Source organism: Sitophilus oryzae, unplaced genomic scaffold (genome assembly GCF_002938485.1).
Source record: "Sitophilus oryzae breed Bouriz unplaced genomic scaffold, Soryzae_2.0 scaffold_41_pilon_pilon, whole genome shotgun sequence".
Taxonomy (NCBI): Eukaryota; Metazoa; Arthropoda; class Insecta; order Coleoptera; family Curculionidae; genus Sitophilus; species Sitophilus oryzae.
In genome coordinates this window covers 6,482,947-6,498,193 of record NW_022146996.1, presented here as the reverse complement: position 1 = coordinate 6,498,193, position 15,247 = coordinate 6,482,947, and the positions used below count along the sequence as shown (strand labels likewise).

General features: G+C 31.3%; 2 protein-coding genes across 2 annotated transcripts in view; both read left to right on the top strand.

The window, feature by feature from the left end:
• The first annotated feature begins 90 nt into the window (after window positions 1-90).
• Window positions 91-1,106, top strand: LOC115885769 (probable prefoldin subunit 4). The gene is made up of 4 exons (XM_030904780.1): window positions 91-350; window positions 404-508; window positions 645-761; window positions 829-1,106. The coding sequence occupies exons 1-4, from the start codon at window positions 315-317 to the stop codon at window positions 976-978; spliced, it is 408 nt and encodes a 135-aa protein (XP_030760640.1). The 5' UTR covers window positions 91-314; the 3' UTR covers window positions 979-1,106.
• A 5,309-nt stretch (window positions 1,107-6,415) lies between these two features.
• The window catches only part of LOC115885732 (putative mediator of RNA polymerase II transcription subunit 12), an 88,572-nt gene continuing 79,740 nt past the window's right edge, over window positions 6,416-15,247 (top strand). The window contains exon 1 of the mRNA XM_030904727.1: window positions 6,416-6,883. Within this exon, the coding sequence (XP_030760587.1) occupies window positions 6,791-6,883 (93 nt within the window). The 5' untranslated portion in view covers window positions 6,416-6,790. The remainder of the gene's footprint in view (window positions 6,884-15,247) is intronic.

Sequence of the window (15,247 nt, the reverse complement as noted above, 5' to 3'; positions counted from 1 at the left end):
AAGTCTATAATAATTTTATCACTGTTAAAATAGTATTTACAAGTTATAATATTATAATCAGACCATCCTGTATATTTATGGAATAAAATATATTTGAAAATTAATGTTTAACTTCAGGCAACTCGTCATACACCATAACTGTATTATAAGTTGCCTGAATATTTTAGGGTGCTGTCGCTGTCAAAAACTACAGTCAAAAACTAACCTTTAATTTTAAGAGTTCCTTCAAAAATTTCATAGTAACCAATTTTGGTAATTTGATTCGAAAAAGTATTATTATTGATCTTATTTTACGTAAATAGATTTACAACAATATGGCATCAAGTAATTCTAAAGGCACCTTCCAACCGGTATGAAAAATAAGCAGTTATTTGTAATAAGATATTAACAAAATGGTTTTAAGGATTCAGATGTGCACATTTCGTATGAAGATCAGCAGAAGATTAATATATTTGCAAGATTAAATGCAAAATTGGAGGACATAAAGGATGACGTTAAAATTAGAGAGGTAATAGAATAGTTTACAGAATTTTATCATAGACTTGGCAAAAAGTCACAGCAAAAATAGTCAGTCCTCTTCGCAATTATTTAAATAGAACAGTTGGTGATTTAATTACTTATATGAAGCATTGTTTTTGTTTTAGAACGATTTGAAAAGTCTTGAGGATGCATGTGATGAAATTGCTCTTTTCGACGATGATGAACAAATTCCATATTTAGTTGGAGAGGTTTTTATATATCAAGATTTAGAAACAACACAGGTAATATTGATCAATAATTATTTTTGTGGTTTTTTTTAAATATGCTTATTACAATCAATATTTTTAGAAATGTTTAGAAGAAGCCAAGGAAAAGATATCAGCTGAAATTACAGCATTAAATACAAAATCTGTTGGAATAAAGGATCAAATGTCAGAGCTTAAAGCTCATCTTTATGGTAAATTTGGCAGCCATATTAATTTAGAAGCTGATGAATAAGTTACCTAGTAATATCTTAATACCAAATTATTAATTTTCTTTCTTTTTTTAATAGCATTTTTATAAATAAAATATGTAACTGTGAGCTTTGTAAAATTCAAATTTTAATTAAATGAATATAACAATAATTAATATATTCTTATTTCAAAAGTAATTTATACAGGGTGTTTCAAAAAACATGTGCCATCTCTAATAGGGAGATTCCTTATGTAAAAATTAGATTTATTTTTTATATCACATAGGTCTGGTTCTGCTTTGTTTTGTAGCTACAGAGTGTTAAAGTATTAATATTTTTTCGATTTATGATAATTTTCTTTCAAGTACTTTTAGCTTTTCGAATAATCATCACACGAATATTTTTCTAAAAAGCGTGTACGCCACTGACTTTTACCCTTGTTAGCGAAATACTGTAAGCAGTTTAAAAGATTAAAAATTGTCTCTTGATAATTTATCGATTATGGCCCAATTTGAAGAGATAAACGCAATTTAATTATTGTCTTGATCCAAATCAAATAGCAACCTGTAAAATTTTTAATATCATTCACTTGCGAAAGTTTTAAATAAATACTCATAGATTTCTCATCAAAAATATGAAAAAAAGTTCCAATAAATATGGATATGGAAATGCATAATTAAAAATGAAATCTTAAAACTTTTAAAATTAGTTTTTATGTAATTATCTTAAATACCATTATTTTTTATTTGAAGTTGCTGAAGGTTGTGCTAATAAGTAATAATATATTAGGTAAAATATATAATTTTTTAATTTTATTTTAATATTCTAAATTTTTTTATTAATTGTGATTAATAAATTTGCGTTTATCTCATCAAGGAGGTCGAATTCGACAAAATATCAAGAGATAAGTTTTAATTGGCATTTTGATACACAATTTTGATATCAAAAGAAAAAAAGTCAGTGGCGCACATGTTTTTTTTTTGAAAAATATTCCAGTGATAACCCATGTGCACGTCCCTGATGTCTATCCACTTTTTAGCATTGAAACAATATGTAGCATTTATAGTAACTTTTATCCTCAAAATTTCATTCGAATCACTAAAAGTACTTGGAAGAAAATGATAATAAATTGAAAGATTATTAAGACTTTAACTTAAAGCTATGTCTCTACGAAAAGCTATGTCTAACTATTAAGCTATGTCTCTACGAAACAAAGCAGAATCGGACATATGTTGATATGAAAAATAAATCTTATTTTTACGTGAGCAATCTCCCCACAAGAGATGGCACGTTTTTTGAAAAACCCTGTATAAATTTTCTAGGTACCTATCATGAAATTATATAGGATTAAGATATTTGAAGTTAGGAAGTTAGTATGAAATGAAATTTAGTTATTTTCAGAGAGCAAAATTTTTAAAATATTATATACTTGACAAAATGGCGGAAGAAAATTAATTCATATAAAAATTAAAATATTAAATATTTTAATTTTTATATGAATAAATTTTCTTCTGCTATTTTGTCAAGAATATAATATTTTAAAAATTTTATTGTAATATTAACTGCTACAGTATTTTTTCTTAGTGAAGCTTTTTTTGATAGTATAACTTGTGGGGGATTAACATATTGACACTGGTAATTGGGAGGGCTGGTGGGTTGAAATTTTATCACAATGGAAAACAGTACTTAAGTTTATTATTGCTATTTTATTGCTGATAAATCAGTTATTTTTTAAACTAAAAATAAATTAGCAATAGAAAACCTGAACACCTTTCTTAATAATAAATTGATATTATATATACGTATACATCACTATATAACGGAAATTATTAGAAACGCCTGGTTTAAGAATTTTAAGATCAAAGGGCATAGACACAGACCTACTTGCCATAGGTTCTAGCATGAAATAAAAAAATAATAACTTTCACTTGATATTCATCGTATAATATTCGTACGGGTATAAATTTAATACTCATGTATTATTAAATATATACAATAACTGTTAAATATATAGTTAAATAATATTACTAAACTTTTAGAATTATACAAGATTATTCGTGATAAAATCGAGAGTAAAATCTCCGTAGATAGAGTTTTGATTTTCTAGCCTCCCTCTTACACAAAATTTAGCATTTTTCGTTCCAATTTCCTCTAAGTTTTTGGTTTGGTTCAAATCGATATCTACAGGGTCGCTTTTATTTATGGAAACGGTCGATTATTATGTAAAATATAGGAGATATGAAAAACAGTACTTAGTTAGGTTCTAGCATGAAATAAAAAAATAATAAATATTGTGGATCATTACCATATTTGAAAAAAGCATTTTTGTACAAATAATTTGGTACCACACACTTGGTATTTCGAGTGAATTTGTCGTTATCAACCCGCGCGATGAACCGCATGTTACAACTTCAAATAAACCATATGCGAAAATGTCAAAAGTTGACATATGATATGTCATTCTATTCAGAGTGTCATTTTCTATCGAACAAAGTAGAAATACACCGAGGGTGTTATTTAAAAATCTAAAGTTGTAGTCATTTCCGGTGAAACAGGAAGTAACCAAAAACAATTGAATAAGTCAATCAATCCTAATTTATGTCACATACTAATATACCAAATCCGCTTTGTTTATCTGAAAAACTAAAAAAGTTATAGGAGTGAGCCACTTTTGAGGCGCACCCGGATTAATTAAGGATTATGATGCGATCCGTTTATGCATTGCTTCGATGCGGTTCGCCGCTGCGATTTGTAGATCTTTTAGAAATTCGCCCAATACCACGAACAGCCGCACAACCCATCAAATCGACCACCAAACCAAACCAAACCGCAGCAGCGCATTATGCATATGCGGTATGGATCTTTAGTCTCTGCACGCATCTCATGCGATTTTTATCTGTTGCAGTAAAAGTAGTGAGATATTTTAGAAACGATTAGACGATTTTTAGAAAAATTAAAATGGGAAAGCGATATTTAAATATTATTTTATGTTATATGTTTGTAGTCGTTTTTTTTCTATTAAACCTTTAATTTAGCGTATTTTTCTGTAATTCAAAGTTTCTCTAGAATGTAGAATGTTTAGGCGGGGTTAATCACCGTTATCTTACAGATCTATTATGTATTCCCCTTTCTTGGGTTATAAAGAATTATAACTCATCATAGAGTCTCAGGGCTTTGACAAAAGCCAGTATCTGAGACGGTTCCATAGAGGCTAGCTATGGACATGCTATCTCCGACATCAGCCGTACCAAATTTTATGGCACGAACGCTTGTCGTCTCGGTACACTCAATGATGAGGTGTTCTAGTGTTTCCCAATTTTCTCTTCGATCTACTGAGGTGTTCGTTGAGGAGACAAGTTTCTCTAGAATGTAGAATGAGTAAGAGAGGGGGTTATAATCACTGCGACCTTAAAGATCTATTGTGCCCCCCTTCCTTGAGTCATCACACAGTCTATAACCCATCATACCCCTGTTCTAGAGGGAACATGATATTTCCCATCCTCCTCTGACAACAGTTCTTCCTCCGAGGGTACAAACCCTTCCACGGTTGGAGTTTGGCCCTCCGTGCCCTTCACAGTCGAGGAGCTTGCCTCCGGCTGAGGTACACTTGAGGTGGAGGCTGGAGGATCTGCCTCCATTTTCTTCACCTCTTTAACTTGGTCTCTCCTTAGACCTGATACCGGTGTTGTCCCGTATCTATAATAGAGGATATGTCCCTCTTTCTCTGAAAGAGGGACATATGGGACCTGACCATGACCCTCCTCCCTCGAGTTGATTACTCGCCAACTCGATTATTATGTGTTTACTTGAAATCAAGTCAAGTAGTTACAATTTTAAGTACTTGAAAAGTCAAGCGATTGCTTACAACTACTTGATTTTTGTCAAGCTACTTGATTACTTCACTTTGTATTAAGTTTCATTTGATATTTTTAATCAACCACAAAATTCTGCATTAATAAACTTTATTGAAAAAACTGAAGTTCTAAGGTTAACAAGAATTGCGGATTAAAAAAACAACAATGAAAAACAAATAAAGTAAGAAACTATTTATTAACGTAAATAGTAATAATAATAACGTAAATATAGATTATCCTTAACGACTTAATAAAACTGATTTTTCTATGTATGGCTTCTTCCGCAAAGTTAAATTTAAAATAAATAATAATACATTTAAAATAGGCCTTTAATATTGTCGTTCGCCATCCAAGATCTACGGCACATAAGGCTTCTAACATCATTGTCGCCTAATCGGTTCCGGGTTTTTGTGACAGTAAGGGCGGCTCTAGAAAACTGTCTTTCAACAGGAGCTGACGACGCTGGTGTGGCTAAAAAATCCCTGGCTATGGTAGCTAAACTTGGAAAAACATTTTCGTGTCTTCGTCACCACTCTAAAATATTCTCAGAACCGCCAACTCTTGAATCGGATAAGTATTTGTCAATTTCATAATGCCAAGCCATTTCATGTCCTTCTGAGTGGGAGTGATGGGCGATTTAGGTTTTTTAAATAAACTTATTAAGTCTATATGAAAGTCACTCTCTTCAAGCAGTTTTGAAGCTGAAAGTGATGATGACGACTCTGACAGTGAATCGGGCCTAAAATATTTCGTTTTAAAAATTTCTTCAAAAGACCCATCTGCAACTCCTTTCCCCAATTTGTATTGGAGAATGTTTCCATCTTATGTCTAGGATAGAAGATTAAAACAACACAGTACATCCAATTTATTCTTCGTGCCAGCCCACCAAGAGAGGGAGGCCCACCAAAAAGGAGGCCACGAAAAAGCAAACAATGTAGTTAGAAAAAGAGCTCTCACTCTCTCACTCCACTAACTGAGCCAGTACCGTTCTGCTTCCCAACTGGAAACCAACTTAAAGCGAAACTCAAGAGCCTGGAAGACTCTATCCGTAACCTGGAATGGGAATCCTCCAACGGTCTAAGACACTTGAAAAAAAGTCTCAAAACTTACGTCCGAGAAAAATCAAAGATTTTCCTTGGTTTAAGTAAGAACAATCTTCGAATTCTTAGGGGTTTCTTAACAGGACACTGTTTCCTCAACGAACACCTCAGTAAAGCTAATAAGAAACAACGACAAATGCAGATTCTGTGGGGAAAATAGGTAAACGCTAGAACACTTCCATGAACTTTAGTTATATCGGAGATGGAGAACTATCCTCTGTAAAACCGTCTCAGATACTGGCTTTTGTCAAAGTCCTGAGATTGTATGATGAGTTATAACTTAAGAAATGACGACAAAATAGATCTGTAAGGTCGCGGTGATTAACTCCCCTCCCATACATTCTACATTCTGGCTTTTAATAACGTATTTTTCTGCAATTCGAATTTCCGATAATTTGAAGAATTTGAATTCCGGCCCCTTGAAGATTCGACTTAGAGATTTTTCACTGTATATACTCATCAGCAGGAACTAAATTTTTAACTTGTCGTAAAGATAAACTAGTACGCCGAGAGCGGAACCACTTCAAACCCATTCGATGTTTACAAAACATCATAGTTCGGCCTCGGCACTGCGTGTTTTCTAGAATGAACGGCGGTGTATATCAACCGCTCGCCTCTTCTTAGTTTCTTAGCAACAACAATTTACCAATTAGCAATTCCTGCCTGCCGCGGGTCCGAGTCCACGTCTCGCGGTAGGGGCAACGCTTACAAGGCTCCTGCCCCGTCCCCAGTCACGTCAGTCGGTCTAAGCAGCCGGTCAACGATACAACAACAAACTATTACAATAACAACAACAATAATAACAACACTATAGCGAGAAACTTTCGCCTTTTGCAAAGGAAAAGAGAAATCGACGACAGAGACGGATTTTGCATTTAGTCTCATTTGCGACGACGACAATCATGGAGGAGAAGCAGGCTCCCGAATCGATGGCCACCGTCACCATTAAGCCGGAGTACCCGCCCTCTGAGTACTGCTCTTCTGAACCACCACCGGTAAGTATTCTAGCTGTATAGTTATATTTAGATGTCGTTTTAATAAATTTGAAAGTACCGGAAACGATTCGTTGCCAATATAGACATTATAGACAGACGTATTGCTTGCCATCATATCCTGTAATAAAATTTCGGTTTATGTTTATTGTTCAAGACCAGTGACTCTGTTCATTTTTACAGTTCTTTTAATTAACTATTTTTTTATTATGCACCTTTTAACTGTCTCTTATGATTTGCAAAACAGGACAATACATTCATAGAATACTAGAGTAGCGCTTATACAGGGTCGCTCTTATGTATGGTTAGGTTAGATTATTAGGTAAAATATAGGAGGTACCGCAAAACGTTAAATACAAAAGTTATAGGATTTTTAAATATCTATTAGCGAGAAATAAATTTAAGTATACAGGGTCGTTCATAAAGTATTGAAGATTGACATTTTTTTTTAAATAGGACCCCCAATATATTATTACATATTTCAATTGCTCCTTCAATTCTAAGCAAAAATCGAAATACACACAATATACCTCAAAGCAACCGTTTTCGAGTTATTGACTTTTGAAAATATCACTTGAACAATTCGATTTAATTAATTTCGATGTATTTGGTTTGATTTAATGATGCCATTCTGCCGAAACTGTGGTACTGTTGTAATGGGTTTTTAAATTCCTATTAGCTACTAGTAAATTTAAGTATACGGGGTCGGTCATAAAGTTGTGTCACATCAAACTTTATTTTTTTCCTGTATATTATTGCATGTTTCAATTCTTCCTTCAATTTTAAGCAATAATCGTAATACACAATGTACATAAATTGAAGAATTGAAATGATAAACGGAAATTTTGTAATTTCCAGACTTGATATACTCGGATTTTATACATCTATAAATGTTAACTTGAGAACTAATGTCAAATATTATTAATTATCACAGTTTTGGCAGAATGGCATCGTTAAATTAAACTGAACATATCGAAATTAATTAAATCAAATTGTTTAAGTGATATTTTCAAAAGTCAATAACTCGGAAACGGTTGGTTTGAGGTACATTGTGTATTTCGATTTTTGCTTAGAATTGAAGAAAGAACCGAAATATGTAACAATATACAGGGGATTCCATTTAAAAAAATGAAACTTTTATGTGCCACGACTTTATGACCGACCTTGTATACTTAAATGTATTACCCGCTAATAAAAGATATTTATAAACCCTATACCTTTTGTATTTAACTTTTTGGGGTACCTCCTATATTTTACCTAACAATCGACCGTTTCCATACATAACAGCGACCCTGTATATTAGGGGAAAGTTGGGTGGTAACATTCATCTCATGTATTTTTTCAAATACAGGGTGAGTCTTAAATAAGTGCACATATTTTCTGGGTTGATAGATCTTTATAAAAGAAACATTTTCTCTGTACCGTTTTTCAAATTACTCCTAAATTGCGTTATTGAGTTATTTTGTATTAAAAATAAAAAAAAATGTTTTGCTTAAATTCTACTAGAGAATTACTGAATTCTTTGGTTTATAATTTTTTACTGTACAGGGTGAGTCTTAATTAAGTGAACATATTTTTAAGGGTGGTATATTGTGATCCCAGGAACACGGCTTTGAATTTCTTTCGCAAAAAAATTGGGTTAATCATTTTTTACTATACAGAGTGAGAAATAAGTGAAAATATTTCCGGGGTTGCTAGATTTCGATAAAAGAAATATATTTTCTCTTTGCAGTTTTTCAAATAAATCTAAAATATAGTTTGAAAATGAAAAAAAAAAATGACTATTTATTAAAAAATTTGAGAGGACTACCGGTTTCTGCATTTGCTTCTGTTTTACTGAATACAGAATATTGCGTTTAATGGCACCTGAAGGCAGCAATAAATAAAATGCTTTAGAAATATTATTATACTATCACATGTTAACAAGTTCACCAAGGCCAAAATTAACTATGTTACACTTAAAGAAGGAACACCTTTTTATACCTTCGAACAATATGTCAACATTGAAACTTATTTCAATAATACAGCACACTTTTTTCTACAGCACATTCCTAAAAAAAATAATTAGCTTCTGCAATTAACTTTGCAAAATACTGGGTGTCTCAAACATGTTCTATATGTAAAATTTTATAGGTACTATACCCATACCTTATGATTTACAATGCGTTATATCTTTCAGCGCAAATTATTAGTAATTATTGTAACTTGTTTAAGAATTTATTAATATTGATTTCATTATAAAATAAAAAAGACTCCGTAAAAAGGGACACTCTGTATATGTTCATTAATTTGAATAAGAAAATATTTGATAAAATGGGTCAGTTTATAAAATGTTTAATACCTTTATCGGTAGTTTTATGATGACTATATCGTTTGTTTAACTTGGCCAACAGGAACCAAAATATTATTTTTATAAATGAAGAACAGCAATTTGTTGTTAAACTAATTGCTATGCAATAACCAGTTTAACCAGGAAATAAGATAAGACATCTTTATGCAATTCCAACAAACATTTCACCATTATATAAACATTTTTTACATGACAGAGTTTACAACATTTAAAAATTGAAACATATTTAAATTGAAACGCTGAACTTCAGTTCATGTTTTGTTAAAAAATGTGGCAAAATTATTGTATCCGAGGGGGCGTTTCACTTGGGTAAAAAATGTACTGCCAAAATATAATTTTATTGCCAAGCGGCTGCCAGTAACCGCCAAGAAAATGTACAATTCCAACAGTGAGACACCCCTCGATCCCTCGATTGTTTTTTTGTCTATATGACAGATATACATATGACAGACATATTCTCTATAAACAACACACAGTTGTAGTTTTTGGAACTATTATATACAGGGTGTTTCTCAAAAAACATTGCAATTTCTCGTGGGGGGGGGGGTTTCCTCACGTAAAAATAACATTTATTTTTCATATCAACATAGATCCAAAATCTTAATATTTTTTCGATTTATTATAATTTTCTTCCGAGTACTTTTAGCGTTTCGAATGAAATTTTAAGTTGGTAAAATTTACTATAAGTAAGTGCTACATATTTTAATGCTAAAAAAGTGTTGATAAATTCATCAGGGACGTGCATATCAGGGTTATATCACTGGAATATTTTTTCAAAAAAAAATCATATGCGCCACTGACTTTTTTCTTTTGATATCAAAATTATATAGGCCGTTTAATGCCAATTAAAAGTTATCTCTCGATATATTGTCGAATTCTGCCTCCTTGATGAGGTAAACGCAATTTTATTTATCAAAATTAATAAAATTAAAATAAAAATAAAATTAATAAATTATATATTTTACCTAATTTATTATTAAATATTATTACCATTAGCTATTACTACTATTAGTCCAACCTAGATCAATTTAAAATAAAAAATAATGGTATTTAAGATAATTACACAAAACCTAATTTTAAAAAGTTTTAACATCCTGTAACTCTAAAACTATGCATTTCATGTTTATAGAAACTTTTTTTCATATTTTTGATGAGGAATCGATGAGTACTTATCTAAAACTTTCGCAAGTTAATGATATTATTTTTTTTTAAAGGTTGCTATTAGACTTGGATCACGGCAAATTAATAAGATTGCGTTTATCTCATCAAGGAGGCTGAAATCGACAAAATATCAAGATACAACTTTTAATTCGGCATTAAATTGTTTACATTCTTTCGCTAACAAGCGAAAACAAGTCAGTGGCGTACATGCTTTTTTTAGAAAATTATTCCATTGATAACCCATATGCACGTCGCTGGTGAATATGTCGACACTTTTTTAGCTTTAAAATATGTCGCATTTATAGTAACTTTTTACCCCAAAATTTCATTCGAAACGTTAAAAGTACTTGGAAGAAAATTATCATATATCGGAAAAATATTAAGACTTTAACATCTTGTAGCTACGAAACAAAGTAGAATCGGACCTATCTTGATATGAAAAATAAAGCTTATTTGTGAGGAATCTCCACACGAGAGATGGCACATGTTTTTTGATACACTCTGTATAATTTTTGTTTAACAATTTTAAACCACAAACCTTACACAAGCAACACAATAATGACAATTTATCAAATTATTTTCTTTAAGCCTGAGACGTATATTTTAAAATTTTGCCTATAGTAAAATAAAATTATACAAATTTCATGACATTACAAAGTAGTAAAACACAATTTCGTAGGTCTATACTTAAGTGATTCGTTTGTTCAATTGAATCATCAAATTATATTTTAAACTTTCTCATAATTATCTGAAACTTGAAGAAAAAACTAAAACTAATTTTCAATAATGCGTTATCTCACCATAGCTAAACCGATCAGTCCCAGTTGATTGGATCTATTTTTTAATAATATCGAAAAATAAAATAATATTACAATATTAATTTATTGGATTTTTAACTTTTATTGCAACAAAACGATGAAGAGACTTTCTCTAAATTGATATTGAATGGTATAGTAAAACAGAGCAATATTTTTCATTAGAATAAACTATGTCTAACAGTAAAGATAAGCATGATTTATTGCAGAAAGGTAACTTGGTCTAAAAATGAACTGTAAATGTAACTTTCCATTTAGAATTTATGTATATTCAGAGAGCTATAGATAATAATTATATGACTGGAATGAATAAAATTATATGCAAACAAGTTGGATGCAAATTGATAGGCTAAATCTAATTGATATATTATTAAAGATTATTAATATCTAATTGTGGTTATATTAGTATCACACATCGTATATTTCCTATTCTATGAAGACATGAGAAAGAGAAGGTTTCCGTTTTCTGCAGTGAATGCATGAACTATTACTGGTTTGAAAAGGAAGGAAAGTATTGCATATAAACACTACGCCATATACTAATGTCTTATTTTATAGAAAATTCAATGTGATGTCTGTTTCAAGAGTTGTTACCTTGCTACTAGGTTTTGTGAAGATATGATATACTCAATGAATTAAATTTATTTATTATCAACAAATTCATTCTCTAGTCTTTAATAATTGAGAATTTGTTTGTTTAAAAATACAATACTTATTACTTTGAATGATTTTTTATGACTTTCGGTAGTTCTATTCCATACATATGTGATCTAATTCTGAACTGGAATGGTTCTACCAGAATGTTCTTGGTTTATTCCATTCCAGAATCGTCTTTCCATTCTTTGAACGTGTATACATGTTTCTTAGAATATTATAGAGAAGAAGAAAAAGACTCATCACACAAGTCTCAATCCCAACGTTTATATTAACCTAAACAGTGACACGTGTTTCGCTCATACGAGCATCATCAGACAAAATACAATAATTATTGTATTTTGTGAGACTTTGAGTCTTTTTTCTTCTTCATTTGCTTAATAATTATTGTATTTTGTGAGACTTTGAGTCTTTTTTCTTCTTCTCTCTAATTTAAAGCAGGTCTCTTTGAGAAGAATGGACGCCTTCTTTAAATTTTAGAATATTATCCTGATTAAGTGATGAACAGGAATGAACAAGACCAAGACCTCCATAGTCTTGGTTTTGGTCTAGGTTTTGGTTTTGCAGTCTAACAGTAATCTCGATCTTGGCATTGCAGGATCTGGTATTGATCTTGGTCTTGCTGCAATATTCTTGCACGTATTGTACTTTTCTGATAGATTATAACTAGAGGCAATTTCTTCATAAAACTAGTGAAGGAAGCTTGCATGTTGGGGCCTGATCTTGGTTTTGATCTTGCGTAAGTCTTGTACTGATCGGTCTTGATCTTGGTCTTGCAGATCTAACGCTAGTCTTGGTATTGGTGTTGGTCTTGCTTTTTCTCGAAAGCCAAGAACAAGACCGCAAGAGCAAGACCAGTCTCGCTCATGCTATTGCTGATCATCTGATCATTGTATAAATAGAAACAAAATTTAATTCTACTCCAAAAATCTTTACGCCCTGTACAAAATTAGCTTTATTAGATTTATCACATTTTGGTCTCAATATTTTCTTTACACATTGTTTTATTATTCACATAAATATCTGCTTTTTAAAAAAATAACAACTTTTTAAAGAAAATCTTGCAGATCATGTTATGCAGGCTAAAATATCTCGAAGAGGTAAAAATTTAGCGTTTGAAATGGCCACCGCATGGACCAAACTTAAACGTATTTGAACACTGCATTAAAACTTTGCAACTTTTTTTGATAGTAGTCATAGTAAAAAAGGCAATACGCGCTAAAACTCTTGGATGCTTGTTTAAGCTACTCATTAGATAATGCAATGTTCTAGATTGTTAACTAAAATCAAAAATGCAACACTTTATTTAATAAGTTGGATCTTCTCTGGAAAAGTATATATTAATACGAATCAAAAAATATTGTGTAAAGAAAAAGTCATACTTGAAGCCAAATCTTAGATAGTAGACCTACTTAATTTTCTACAGATCATTTATATTTTGAGGCTAAAAAAGTACTTTGGTTTCTACCTGTATAATAAACAGACAATCAATATTTTGAGAAGTAAAATTTAGGATAATATCTCTAGACATACGTATATCTCTACACATATCCCCGTGAGCAAAGTTTTGTCACATATAGGGAACATTAGGGAACTGATACGTATCTGCGTTTTATTGTTTCATATAAGGTACAAGAAGGGCCTGGTAACGTAACAACGACGTCACCTAGAAGACTTTTTCCTTAAAGGAATAAAATGCTCACTGGGATGAAAGTAATATTTTTAAAGAAAAACGCAAAAAGACAGACTTTGAAAAAAGTTTTACCCTTGTCTACATCTATAATCAAGGGTTTTACTAAAATCATAAAACAACAATTTAAAAAGTTATGAAGTTGACCTAACTAAAATTAACTTTGCCCATAGTTTATTGTCGGAAAGTATATTCTTAGATGTATAAAGCTTTCTACGGTTCTTTAAAATTATAACAAATTTGATATTTTTTTCTGAAATCATAGCTTAAATCATTTATTAATTCAGTACCACTAAATATTGCAGCTTTTAATTCAAATTACTAAAAGGCATTTAAATTAATGTAGATACATATTTTACAAAATATAGTAATATATTTCTTTATATATTTTTCACGTAACTTTCCATATACATATTAATAAGGTATTTATTGAAATACGCGTTTTTATAGGTGATTATTATCTAGTTCACTCACTAAAGTCAATTATTTCCAGAAGGCTTGAGTCGCTGTTAGGTCTGTCGAAACCAGTCAATGTACACAACATTGATTGGGCCGATATAATTGTAAATAATACGAGATATTATAAATACGAGTACCTTCTGTTGAATGTGTATGTACAGTTCGATTGTGTATGGTCTGTAATTACAGAACGTGAGTGATGACGCGTGGTATGTATGTTGTTATTTCGCAAAGTCTGGGTAAACCGAAGAATGAAAAAAACGTGTCTGTTGGATTTTATGAAAGTTATAACAAATAAACTTTAACGTACTTACTGAGGACGCTTAACATGAACGTACAGTGTGCAGTACAACTTAACAAGTATAGCTAGAGACGTGAGAAATATAAAATAAGAGACGCCCCTCGATGCGCAGTGGACAGCACACAAATTTGCTTTAATCAGATTTGTCGTAGCGTAACTGCATCTCTCTTCCGCCGAATGCGTTCTCTCTCTATCGTGTGCGCGACCGGTGCTATCCCCAAGTCTCTTCCTATATTTGTCAAACTGTACTGAAATATATGTATTTGTAAAAAATAATTTCATAAGTGTTTTAACTTTTGGTACAACAGATACAAATAATGTATACAGGGTGGCGCACCTCATTCGCCTCGGTTGATTATACGAAAACGTAAATATGTAGAAGCAAAATATTTTATGGGTATATGTGGGGAGGCAATGTACACAATTTTAAATTATTTTGAAATATACAGGGTGTTTCAGAACTAAGATCCATACCAAAGTTAATTTTTTTTATGAAACACTCGGTATTTTATTCCATTTTTGGATTCTTGGGCCCAAAAAAGGCTAGCTCAGATTTTGAACAAAAAGCGATTTTTTAATAAAATCGCAATCAAGATGGCTGGTGTCGCCATGGCAATTTTCTAGTGATCTGATATGATACTAATAACGATTGATGAAAATCGATATAATTTATGGACATTATTATTTAGATTTGTAACAGTTTACTTAAATTAATATAATTTACTTAAATTAATATAACAGTTTAATAAGTAAGTATTCATTATTTTATCAAGAAAAATAAAGCAATATCTGCTAGCGGAACGAATGAATTTGTTACTAGTGATTTTATTTTGTAAGAAAAATTGCTTCTTGGTCTCAAGGGCTTATATTAAAAGATATCCAAATAGGAATCTTCCTGATAAGCTTTCCTTTGAAAAACTACTTGTCCTGTTTCGGA